Below are 13,043 nucleotides of genomic sequence, written 5' to 3' on the forward strand. Positions count from 1 at the left end.
TGCAGGGGCCATCACCCTGGTACACTGTGGGCTGCCTGCTTTGTCTGCAGTGAGAGCGTCCTGGTGCTGAGGGCAACCCCAGGAAAGCGTCCTTGACTCTGCTCTTACGGACAGTGTCTCCCTTACCAGGGAGAGGCCCGAGGGGCGGCTGTGCTGAGCAAGAGGTGGCAAGGGAGGGTCCCTGGCAGCTCCTGGGTCTCCTTTTGGGTTAGCAGGTCACACCCCGGAGCTCAGGCTGGCGCCAGCTCCATAGCCAGCATTCTGACCCAGAGGGCACTTTCTAGTCTCTGTCCTCTGCTTCCCCTTTCTTTCTTACTACCCATTTCAGGAACCCTCCCTGTCTGCAAAGCGATCCGCCCCTCTGCCCCCTCTCAGACTGTGGGTGCGGCCCTCATTCTGCTGCCTGACAGACTGGGCCGGCACCTGACCTCTGCCGGAATGCTTCCCGGGGTGGGGAGCTTTCTACATCCTCAGGCCTCATGGGTGGAAAACCCCCCTCCATGTAATTTCCCTCCAGGTTTAGGTCTGCCCCTGGAACAGCCCAGGATAACTTTGGGTCATATCTTTTCACATGTGAAGGGTGCCCCGTCAGTCTCCCTTTCCCCTTGTTAAAGAGCTCTAAGCCCTACCTGATGTAGCCTTAAGCTCCCTGTCCATCCCTCATATCTGCGTGGCCTGTGATTTGTTGTCGCTGCCTGTCCTTCCTGATGGGCGGGGGTGCTACCCTAAGTCCCATGTCCATGCATTTGTTTATATGCTGTCCTCTCTGCCTGGAACGCCCCTCTCCCACGGCCTCTCCCCTGTCTCTACCCCATCCCCAAGACTTCACTCGACATCACCTCCAGGAAGCCTTCCCTGCTTTCTCCCATATCGCCAGAGGTTCTTTTTTCGTTATAAAATACCTAATGTAACAATTATTTGTTTGCAATTCTTTTCTACTCTAAGCACTTTGAGGACAGGGCTGTGTCTTTGTATTTTCAGCCACTGGCATGGTGCCATTAATAAATATTGATTGAATAAGGAACAGATGGCTGCTTTCCTTGGACACCCCAGGGCCTTTGTAGTTACTGTTCTCTTAGCCTGGAACAGGTTGACCATAGATCTTCATTTATCTCATTCTTCCTCAGAGAGGTGTTTCTAGCTCATCTTAACTAAAATAGCATCCTAGTCACTTTGTACCCCTTTCTCTGTCCCCTGCATAGCACACACCCCCACCTGGCATTCTGTTTCTTTACTTATTCATATGTAAGGAATTATAAACTGCTTATTCGTATTTATACATATGGAAATTCACTCATCATGAAATATGTGTTATATATAGAAGTGTGCGTGCGTGCGTGTGTGTGTGTGTGTGTGTGTGTGTGTGTGTGTGTATTTTTTACCTTTCTGTTCCCATGGCTTGTCTCCCAGGAAGCCTCAATAAACACTTGTTCAGACAGCACATAGGACCAGATGCAGAGGCCTGGACGTGGCCTGGCCCCCCTTTTCCCTTCAGATGTTGTATTGCTAAGACTGCCCCAGTGCAGATTGTCACCCCCCTCAGTGGCACTTTTGGGAACCCTTCTGCTGATGTATTGCAGAGGAAGCTCTGGTCTGCCTGGTCCCTCTTGGTATTTCCAGAGACCTCAGGCCAGTCCTTGGGACTTTTGAAAACTGGCATTTGTCATTTGGCCTACACGGGTTCTCTTAGGTTTCTGTTCTTCCTGTCTGTTTTCAGTTCTGGTCACTTTGTCTGGTGGGAGGACATGATCCCCCCGCCCACCAGATGTGTCATCCTTTCCCTTCACTTGTTTGTGCAGAAACTAAGAGAATCTTGGTGGATCCTGAATTTATTGAGGGACTCCCCCCATCTGAGACTACAGACCCACAGTGAGCTCACTGGGGCAGGAAGGATGTTTGTCAAAATCCGTGTAGGGAGAGCCATCTCTGGGGAATACTAACACCTTAAACAGAAAACGCACAAGACCCTGATTAAAACAACACGTTCCTCCTTTTCAGTTGAGAGTTTTTCTTTTTTTTTTTTTTCTTTCCTCTCTACACACCACCCCTCTCCTTTTTTTTTTTTTTTTTTTTTTTTTTTTTTTTTTTTTTGCTGATGAGAAAGAATATGCTTCTAGAGCTTTGGGAAAACACAAAGAAGAAAATAATCTTTCAACCCAGGACAACTAGAGTTAACATCTACACACACACACACACACACACACACACACACACGTATATGTATATTCTGGGGAGACCAGTTATTTAAAACAGTTTTTCTGTTATTTTTAATTTTTGACCTTTTAATACCAAAGGGTATTGCCTTCCATTGTAAAATACTCGGGAAGTTTTGAAATGTAAAAAGTAAAACGTGACGGTGGGCGGCCCTCTCCCTCTTCAAATGTCACTCCAAAGGTCTCCTTCCCCAGGTGTTCCTGCAGTTCTGTAGCTGTTTGATCTCTCTGGTCCAGATAGACTCATTAGGACCTTTTATGAAATTACATGCCTGTCATCTGGGTGTACCATCATTAACGACACTTTTCTCTCTAGAGGAGGATCTGATGGGCTGAGCTGTCAAGTCAGTGGTTCCATCCATATCGGGCTTTTCTTCACTAATGTCAGATCAGTTCTGTTCCCACCTCGAGAGGGAACCCGAGAAAGCAAGGACTGCGGTTCCTAAGGCCAAGTCGGGGACATATTTAAACTGCTTCCTCTGTAGTTCTTTGGTGGTGGACAGTCTGGTGTATTCTAGCCATCCTGTGGTCAGTTTTTAAAATTTGCTCTGGGCTTGAAAGGGGGTCTCAGCACGCCCTTTCCTGCCTGTCCCTTCGCAGCCACCCCTCTGGTCAGCTGTATGCTTATGGTCTGCTGTCACTGGGTGTGGAGGCATCCATAGGTCATGCTTGTCCTCCTCTGTGCATCTGAATCAACGAGATATAAATTGGGGGACCGCTGTTACCATGAACTGCTGACAGTCCGGGCACTCGGACACGCGATCCAGGAACGCGTTATGTGTAGGGCGCTCCACCTGGAAGTGTTTCTGCTGATGGAGTGTGCCGCTGCCCTTTAGCACGGGGAGGGCAGCCGTCGGCCTGCGTTTGCAAAACGTGCATGAGAGCACCTGTTGTGCCTCGCTGCTAATGTGCCTTTCCTCCCCTTTCCAGACAGCCGCCTGAAGCTCAGCCAAGCGCAGGGGAATCTGTCGGTCCTGGAGACGCAGCAGGTGCAGCTGGAGTGTGTGGTGCTGAACCGCACCAGCGCTGCGTCCCAGCTCATGGTCGAGTGGTTTGTGTGGAAGCCCAACCACCCGGAGCGGGAGACTGTGGCCCGCCTGAGCCGCGAGGCCACCTTCCACTATGGAGAGCAGGCGGCCAAAAACAACCTGAAGGGGCGGCTGCATCTGGAGAGTCCTTCGTCCGGCGTGTATCGGCTGTTCATCCAGAACGTGGCGGTGCAGGACAGCGGGACCTACAGCTGCCGCGTGGAGGAGTGGCTCCCCAGCCCCAGCGGCGTGTGGTATAAGCGGGCAGAGGACACTGCCGGGCAGATGGCTGTTACTGTCATGCGGCCAGGTGAGGCTTCACATCCCCAGGCCCTCACTGCTCTGGGCGTTTCCCCTCATAAGTGTCCTACTTTGTGTGCTGCGCAACATACGTTGTTTGCGGTTAAACATAGGAGCATTTACATTTTGCGTTTACAATTGTCTCAGATTTTTTCCCCCCTAAGCGAATGGGAAATTGCACATCTGGCTTTGGCCTAAGGTGATCCTGTTTCTTCGCTAGAGTAACATTTTTCACTTGTTGCAGAACACAGAATATTTTCTCTTTAAAGAATACATTCAGATTCAGGAGGTGGTAGATACGCAAAAACTTTTGAAACAGTAGTCGTGCGGTTCAAAAAATTGGGCTTGTAGGTTTTCAGTGGAAAACAATGGATTCATGTGCTTTAAATAGAAAATGATGAAATTTAGTCTTTCACTTCCTAATAATTTTATTGGTGCCGACGACTGTTCTGACTGCACTGTGTGGCTTTTCTTGTCCTTACTGTTGTTCCTAAAGTGGCTAAATGCACATAATTACTCAGTATAATGATCGTTACACATTTAAACCCATAATTAAAGCAGAGGTGAGCAGGATTCCTGTGTCCTCTGCAATATCACCTCCTCATTCAAGTCAGAGCGAAAAGTCAGTGCCTCCCCCCGCAGCGGACGTGGGGCAGGAATGAACTTTGTGGCTGGGCCAGTGCGAACGCTCCGTCTTGCCCATTTTCTGAGCATCCCAGGGCCTCTGTTGGTGGTCTGGTGGGAGCATTCGTCATGTTTCCACACCTGCGTGGAGCGGCTGTCTGCCTTGGTGGGACACGGGGGCCTCGCAGCTGTGCTCACCCCATGCGTCACAGAACACACACTTCGAGAGTGAACGTGCCCTTTGTTACAGGAAAGGGCATTATCTCTCTGCTCTGTGTCTTGCCGAAGCTGGACAGGAAATCACCTCTGCCTGGGGTTACTCCTATTTGCCATGAGCTTATGTGTTTTCTCTTTTCGCCTTGCTTAGAAACTGCCGCGTGTCTTCTTCCAAAGGTAAATTGGCAGAGACGTGGCATCTGAGTGTGCTCTTCTCCCCGGAGGCTCACCCGCTTGCACGTTGCCAAACCAGGGCTCCAGGTGGCCCAGGGGCAGACAGACATTTCTGGACTGCCCACTGCATTGCAGCTTAACCTACAGGGGAGGGGGAGAAGCACCCTTCTTTCTTGTGGCTTACACCTGAAGCAGAAAGAGTGCTAAAGTCTGCACAGGGAGATGGTTTGGCCTCTGGCAGAAGGGGATGGACATGGACCACCACATTAGTGAGAGACATGCTACAGGGAGTGGGGGGAGGACACGGGAAAGTGGGCCTGTTTCATTCAAAACACTTGTATTGAGTCATCACTAAGCACGCGAAGGAGCCAGGAAATTTACATGAAAAGTTAAGCGCCGGGGCACCTGCGTGGCTCAGTCAGTTAGGCGCCTGACTCTTGGTTTCTGCTCAGGTCATGGTCTCTTCGTTCTTGAGTTCAAACCCCTGTTCGTTGTGGAGCCTGCTTGGGATTCTCTCCCTCCCTCTGTCTCTCTCTGCTCCTCCCCCACTCAGGCTTGCTCTCTCTCTTTCAAAATAAATATATAAACTTAAAAAAAAAAAAAGTGAATGCTTACATTGTAAGCATTCAGACGAGAAGAAAGCAAAGGGAGAGTAGGTGGGGAAGAGGCCCTTCCGGGGTCTCTGCCATCTTGCCATTGCGTGGCATCACATTGGCCAGCCGCTGGGAGCTTTGGGACACCAGCTTGGTAGGCTCTGCAGGGTGAAGGTGCCCTAGGATGTGCCTTAATCTGTAGGATTCCTCTCTGATGGCTCGAGACACAGTCAGCCGTGATCTCTGCAAGGATGAACCGATGTGCAAGGGAGCAGGAGTCTCTATGATAGGGTATTCTCCACCCTGCCACGTTGCCTTCCAGCGTGTTCTCCCCCACCGGTGCTGGGCCGAGGCACACTTCCCACCACCTGTACCCAGGTCCTGAGCTTTCAGGTGCCCGTGACGCACACCAAGATTCTGGATGGGGGTGTGCGGGGGCTTGGCAGAGCCCCACAAAGGTGGGGGCGCCCAGCTTTGTGTTCACCTGTGAGCGACATGAAGCCAATTCATTGAAAGCCCAGGACAGTACCTGGGAAGTGGTCCTATTTGGTCTTTATCCAAGCAGAATCCGATTTGGTATCTCTGCTTTTGTGGCTGTTATGTTGGCATCTTTTGCGAGCATTTCATCAACAGGGCCAAACAGGCCATTTAGGAGGGAGGGAACGGATTATTTGTTGAGTACCTACCCCAGTGAGCCAAACAAAGGCAGGGGGTAGGCAGCAAAATGAAGATAGAGATTATAGCTGCCCGGTGGTGTCTGTGAGGTCTGACTCACCTGCTTGGGTAACCTCTCCACGGCTGTTTTGTGTCTCCGATCTCTGTCCGGAAGATGCTGTCCGGGACATCCTTCTGGGGTCTGTGCTCAAGGTGAGGGGCACTTTCGGGTCTGTTGTCTATGGCTGGGCTTCAGTCCTTAGCGAATACTTACCTCCTCGGTTCCCTGGGGCATAGGTAACCATCTACATGCACACAGTTTAGACTCCAGAACTGCTGAAGGGTGAATTCCTTGTCCAGGGTTGCCATAACAAATTAGCACAAGCTTCGTAGCTTAAAACAACAAAAATTTATTGTCTGATGGTTCTGGAGGCTAGTGGTCTAGAAGCAAATTATCAGCAGGGCCAGGCTTCCCCCGCTGAAGTTTCTAGGGAAGAATCCTTCCTTGCCTCTTCCAGCTTCTCTGTGGTCCCAAGTATTCCCTGGCTTGTGGCTGCATTGCCCCAGTTCACACGGCCTTCTCTCTGTGTGGCCCCTTCTCTTCTCATCAGGACACCGGTCGTTGCATGTAGTGCCCACCCTAAATCCAGTAGGAGTTCATCACACCTGCAAAGACTTTATTTCCAAATAAGGTCACAGTCTGAAGTTCCAGATAGGCATGAATCTTGGGGGCGGGGGGACCCTTCAGCCACTGCAAGAGGTTACAGTGAAAGTAAGTGTCCCTTCCTCCCCGGATTCCCATGAGCAGCCGTGTTACCCACCTCTTGTGAGTTCTTCCACAGATATTTTGTGCAAGTGTAACCAAATCCACGTGTCCGAACAAAACACATTTTCTACTGCATACAGTGGCACACAGGGTGCACAGCTCTCCTGTAGTCTAGCCATCTTTCTTGGGCCCTTCCTCATCTCTGCCACGTACTACTGCCTTACTCCTTCCAGTAGTAGGTGTGTATTGTATGTTACTGTGTTACTAGAGTGTATTTGGTGATGGACACAGGGGTTGTTTTGAGCAGAGAAACTAAAACAGCCTCTTCCTCCTTTTTTGCCCCTCACCTCCCCCAGACGCCGCCCTGCAGGTGGACACGGTGGTCCCCAATGCCACGGTGTCCGAGAAGGCAGCTTTCCAGCTGGACTGTAGCATCGTTTCTCGATCAAGTCAGGACTCCCGCTTTGCCGTGGCCTGGTACTCTCTGAGGACTAAAGCTGGAGGGGAAAGGGGAGGCCCTGGCCTGGGAGAACAGGAGGAGCAGGAGGGGGACGAGGAGGAAGAAGAGGACCTCACAGAGCGGACGGCCCTGCTGAGCGTGGGCCCGGATGCTGTCTTTGGCCCAGAAGGCAGCCCGTGGGAGGGCCGGCTTCGCTTCCAGAGGCTCTCCCCCTTGCTCTACCGGCTCACCGTGCTGCAGGCCAGCCCCCGGGACACGGGGAACTACTCGTGCCACGTGGAGGAGTGGTTGCCCGGCCCCCAGAAGGAATGGTACCGGCTGACGGAGGAGGAGTCGGCCCCCATCGGCATCCGTGTTCTGGACACAAGTGAGTTTTCCCAGGTTACAGGGGAAGGAGGTCCCTGCTGGTTCCAACTGTTGATTCCAGCGGTCTGGAAGAATGAAATCAGAGCTCGATTATGGCTCAGTAAGTGGTGTTCCCACCTGTCCCAGGCATTTGGGCTTTGAAACACCAGTTCGTGGAATTGACCCTTGACTGCCCCACGTGGGTAGGAATTAAAGTGGTCACAAGCCTGATGTCCCACCAGATTCTATTTTAGTGAGAGCTCATCGTCCAAGTATATTGGTAGGTGTTACTGGTGGCTCCATAGCCAGCCTGGTCCCTCTTTAGCCAGTTACTGTGTTTCAGACTCATAAGAAGGGAGAAAAAAAAAACCAAAACAATGAAGCCTGAGTACAGTCTGTGTTCTTGGTTCATGTGTATTTTGGAGGGTGATTTCGAGGTTTAGGGGGATGTCGCATGGTTGGGAGAACCAACTAGTAGAAGGGCAGTGGGTGATGCCACAGGGCATCTGGGAAGGGCTTAGCGGCGGCCCTGCTCCCTTGGTCCAGGACTCGGACTTCTCACCCGGTCAAGGAACTCCATGGACAGAGACCAGAGGAAATAATGGCTGTGCTGAATAATTTGTTCTAACAGGGCACTCTTACAGTTGCCTTTTGTCAGAGCGTGGGACATGGCAGACTGAAGGCGGTGTTTGTTACAGTAGAATTAGCCTGGAACGCAGAAAGACAGAATCTGCTAGAAACTGTAACTTCGTTTCTGTTTCAGCCAATGCATTTTACTAGGTAATTCTGGCTTGAATGTTTGAGCTTTGTCAGCTTTTTCTTTTCTTTGACTACCTCCTGTTGATTAGATGGAACCATATGAAATTGAGGTTTTGTAAGTGAAAAGTGGGTGGAGCGGGGAACTATCAGCGATTTCATGTACTGTGGAAATCTAATAAGCATGTGCTGAGTTTTCTTCATAATACTGATGACAACAGCTGTGCAGTAGAAAAGAACGCAGAGAAAAGCCTAAATGAGACTCAGACCCCTGACAAACTAGTGCATGACCCAAAAGGACAAGGGAAGGTGTTTAGACCCGTCTGCCCACCGCGGATGCCCATATTTATTACGTTTCGTAGAACGTGGTGATCAGCCAGCAGCCTTATTTTCCAGGGAAAAGGGCAGGTTACCAGGGGCTGGGCCCCTGCTGAGGCCTTGTGGGTCTGGGAAGTGGGGGGGCCGGTTTCATCCTCTTCCATATCCAGAATGAATTCTGTAGCCACAGACACACTTTTGGACACTTGTAAATGGTCCGTAATGGCATTTTAGTTGATAATGTTAACCACTGCTAAGGTTACTCAAGTAACCATCGTCTCTGGTAAAACTGCTCTGAGAAGCTGGCGGGGAGAGAATGTGTCACTTCCCAGAGAAGCCCACTTGGAGCAGAGCTCGGCGCCAAGGGACATGGGAAACACCACCGGGCAGGAGGTGTGGACTCGGTGCAGTCAGCATCTTCTTGTAGGGGCAGCTGGGTTCACGGTCAATAAACTACATTTTCTTATATGACTTTCCAAGCCGCAGTCCTGGCTCCCGGTGGGAAATGGGGGCACCGCTTTGAATGAACTTCCAGCTGTGAGTGGAAGGAGGCGCTGCCGTGAGAACACGGCCAGGAGGGTGGTCCCCCCACCCCTGGCAGCGGCAAGGGAAGGACAGGGTGGGCGCAGGGGGCGTGGGTGGGCTGGGCCAGGTCTTGAGGCGCAGAGGCGGGCGGTCCAGGCTCCCCGCCCTCACTGTCCTGCCTCTGTTTCAGGTTCCACCCTGCAGTCCATCATCTGCTCCAACGACGCACTCTTCTACTTTGTCTTCTTCTACCCCTTCCCCATCTTCGGCATCCTCATCATCACCATCCTGCTGGTGCGCTTCAAGAGCCGTAACTCCAGCAAGAGCTCCGACGGGAAGAATGGGGTGCCCCTGTTGTGGATCAAAGAACCACACCTCAACTACTCCCCCACATGCCTGGAGCCCCCTGTGCTCAGTATCCACCCAGGAGCCATAGACTAAGGGGACCGCAGCGGCCCTCAGCCGCGGAGGAGCTGACAGTCTCCCTTCCTGCCTCTTGCTCTGTGATCGGACGGCGGGCAGACGGCGCTGCAACTCTTGGAGTGCTCTCCTGGCAGCCAACAGTCAGACTTGAGCAACGTTCCAAGTCCCGGATCCCGCACAGAGACAGACCGCCTCTAGGTGGCAGTCGTGGTCGGTTAGCTGTTTTGGAGCAGATGTCCTTATCCTGCAGAATTAGGCTTCTTGTTTTTGTTTTTGGTAATGTAGTGAGTAGCTCCAGATGCCACATCTACTCACTGATTTATATCGTATTCTCAGATAGATGTTACAGGGGTTCTTATTCTTTGTAAGGGACTCTTTTTAAATCCCTCCGGTTTACCCTTCTTGGGTTCCGTAACGTTGCGGACGAATTTCTCGCAACATACCGCCGATGGCCAAAGGGAGGACGGACTTTTTGGTGCAAAGGAATCTCTTCCAGGACTCTTTGTTTCTGCATACTTGAAAATACTACTCACGGATCAGAAACATGCCCAAACGTTTTTTACTTTCTTAACGAGACTTGAAAATTATGTGTCATGCGGGCCCAATTTGTATCTTATCTTTTCCCTCAGCTGGAGTTGTTGGAACCACTTTGTAGTCAAGATGAAAGCATTGAATTTTGCTTCAAAGAACTGTGTACGTACGGGAGGAATCCTGCATAACCCCATTAGAGTAGACGATGCCCGACCGGACTGTCAGGGAAGCAAAAGTAGGCTTCGTTCCAACCTTGCCAAAAAATTATATATTAAAAAACAAAAAAACAAAAAAACACAACTTTGTTGGAGAACAAGTCAAAAGCCCCAAACAGCACACGCTTTGCTGGCTAACCTGGACAGAAGGCTGCATTTAGCAGCCACTGACTTTCAGATTGATCAAAGCCAGTGATTAGTGAAGGAAGGAAACAAGGCTAGTTGTCGGCTTGATCTGTTTTGCAGGAGCGGCCTCGAACTGGTAACTGTGCGCGGGTGGGCTTCTATTTTAAGGTGCTTTGCCACATTCTTAAAGGACAGTGGCCAGTGAGCCTGAAAAGGGGGCCGTGCTGAGCTGAACACACAGGGCCCAAGCAGCCACCGTATGCACCCTACACCGGAGGGCACGGGGCCCGGCAGACCGCTGAGTTCCTCCAGGAGTCGGTGGTGGGAGGGCGGTGGTTTCCAGAGCCTGGAACTTGGAGACCAGGGGAGAGATCACCACCACCCTGGAGATACGAAGACTAGGTTTTTCTTCTTCCTTCCAGCTAGATTTCCCTCCAAGGTAACGGTGTCTTTCTCATTCACCATTTCTCTCTCCATGTGTCTCACTGCCGTAAGAGTATCTGCCTAGGAGAGGTCCAGACACAGCCCGTTCTGTAACTCTTGCAGACCACCTAGTCTCGGCTTAGAGTCACCTCATGCCGGTGCAGGGTTTTGCCCTTCCCCTTCTTAGATCTTGTTTGTGGTCTTAGGTGATTTGGTTGTTCACGGTTACGGTGGCTTTTTATTCGAATGCCCATTAGAGCCCAACAAGGCCCCAGTCGCCCTGTTCGTTCACACTATGGAGCAGGGTGCTTAGCACCCGCCCCCCCCCCCCCACTCCTGTGCCCTTTTGCTCACCCCAGGGGAGAAGCGTGCCCTGACTTTCCTATATTTTGCTGGCCAAGAACGCCATCCCCTTTCCTCCGGGAACTTGCATCTTGAACCCCAAGGGTACACCCTGCTTAGAAAAAGCCACTGGGGATTCCGGAGTGAAGTCTGAGCAGAGGGATTGTTGTCTGTCCTGAGACGGAACAGACTCCACAGGAGGCCGTGTGGGTGCCCATCCGCATCGGGGTCTTTGGGTGCGCAGGTGGTGGCCTGGGTTTTCAGCAGACGCCTTGCTATGCCGCAGCCCAGGGGAAGCAAGGTGATGGACTGGCTTAGGTAGTAGACCGGTCTCCTCTTCCTCCCCGCACACCAGTACTGTCCTCTGAGACCCTGTGTAGGCACCACACCTTAATCCCTAACACGCTCATTTCCATGTATTATGTATGCTGCAGCAACGCTTTGGGGGTACAGTCAGGCTCAGGGGTGAGGGAAGGAGGCAGTCCTTTGCCCCATTTCTTCATTACAGGCACGTGGGCTTTCTGTGGGAAATCAGCCCCTGCCTTGTAGCCTGAGTGCTTGAGGGAAGATGCCCGGCTTTCCTCTGTGTGAAGGGTGTGAAGGGAAAGATGCCAGAGGGCTGGGACTGGCTGTGTAACTACTAAGAGCCCAGCTTGCCCACAGGTATAGAAAAGTAGGTGATGCACGCAATTAAAGATGTGGAGTGGTTACAGGAAATTTGAAAGGAAGAAAAGAAACCGAAGCCAGTATTTTAGTAGTTTTTTTTTTTTTTTTTTTTTTTCCCGTGTGTATTTTCTGTTGGGCTGGGGGATACCATCAAAGGGTGAGCTTTTCAGCTTTCTGTGAAGATCCCCAGGACCTTGTTTGGCCATTTCTATGGAAATGTGGTGTCAGATGAGCGGTAATGGTGCCCTCCAGTGGCTGGGAGACCTCATTGCACATGGCCTTGCCGGAGCTCGGAGCATTGGACCAGGAGAGGAAAAATTGCCAACTGGTTCTCTGGACGTACTTACCTACGGCTACAATGTTGCATTAATGAAAAACTACACTGTGCTAGGCCCATTCCGGACAGGGATACGACCGGCACCCTCTTTCATCAGGGTGTTTCTGTAGCAGGTTTTCATATTCTTTTCAAACAATGGTTTCTCTGCGTTTATTGTTGAAAAAAACAGGTGGGGTAAGAAAACTACCCATGCATGATGTAGAGAGCTGTTGATTTGTTTTTGTTTGTTTGTTTTTTTAAAGGAAAACTATTTGTAAAATGTTGCACTAAAATGTTTTATATACACTTCAGAGACCTGTAGTAAATTATGTTGAAAATATGGCTGTTTACAGTTACTGGAGTACACGGTCCTTCTTTCTCCTCCCCTACCCCCACCCCTCCCACCCCTTAACAGCCTCTCTTGCTCTGTGACACTGTCCCCTGGGGGTCTGGAGTTCTGCTCCTGACTTTGGCCTGCTGGGCTCCAGGGTCAAGAATTGCAGCCTTTACCGCCACATCCTGCCCCACAGCCTAAAGCGTGCCTTTGTACAAACGATGACTTAAAAAAAAAAAAAAAAAAAAAACAACGTTTTCTCGACACTTGACTGTCATCTGCTGAGAACTTGTAAAAGGCTACGCGGCCTCTAGATCTGTGCAACACACAACACACCCGGAGTCCCCAGAGGCGGTTTCAGAATGGAACTTGTGAGCCTAGCTTTCCTTTTTAGCGGGGTGGGACAGGATGGGGTGGGAGGAAACTGGCGGAGAAGGGGAGAAAGAACAGCAGGAACAGAGGCGGAGGGCCTCTGCAGCAAGACCACACCATCTCTCCCAAACGATGTGCTGCTGTCCTGACCCGGGAAATTGTCAGCAACCATTTTCCAGGATGGAGGACAGAGCAGCACCAGCACACCAGCCTCTGTGTCCTGCACACCTGGAATGCTGGGATGTTTGTGGGGCCGGGGTGGGGGGGCGGGGGGGGGGAGTTCAGCCCTTCTGCAAAGTGAGAATGACAGAATGATTAAAGCC

General features: G+C 51.2%; 1 protein-coding gene across 5 annotated transcripts in view; it reads left to right on the forward strand.

The window, feature by feature from the left end:
* Positions 1-12,354, forward strand: part of IGSF3 (immunoglobulin superfamily member 3) — a 92,883-nt gene extending 80,529 nt beyond the window's left edge. For all 5 annotated transcript variants that reach the window (XM_019457970.2, XM_019457973.2, XM_019457974.2 and 2 more), the window contains 3 exons: positions 3,144-3,551; positions 6,925-7,395; positions 9,163-12,354. In XM_019457970.2, coding sequence (XP_019313515.2) covers positions 3,144-3,551; positions 6,925-7,395; positions 9,163-9,413 — 1,130 coding nt within the window. In that variant the 3' untranslated portion in view covers positions 9,414-12,354. The remainder of the gene's footprint in view (positions 1-3,143; positions 3,552-6,924; positions 7,396-9,162) is intronic.
* Positions 12,355-13,043: the final 689 nt, after the last annotated feature.

This window comes from Panthera pardus, unplaced genomic scaffold (genome assembly GCF_024362965.1).
Source record: "Panthera pardus isolate Hobbes unplaced genomic scaffold, ASM2436296v1 HiC_scaffold_11, whole genome shotgun sequence".
In the NCBI taxonomy this organism is placed as follows: Eukaryota; Metazoa; Chordata; class Mammalia; order Carnivora; family Felidae; genus Panthera; species Panthera pardus.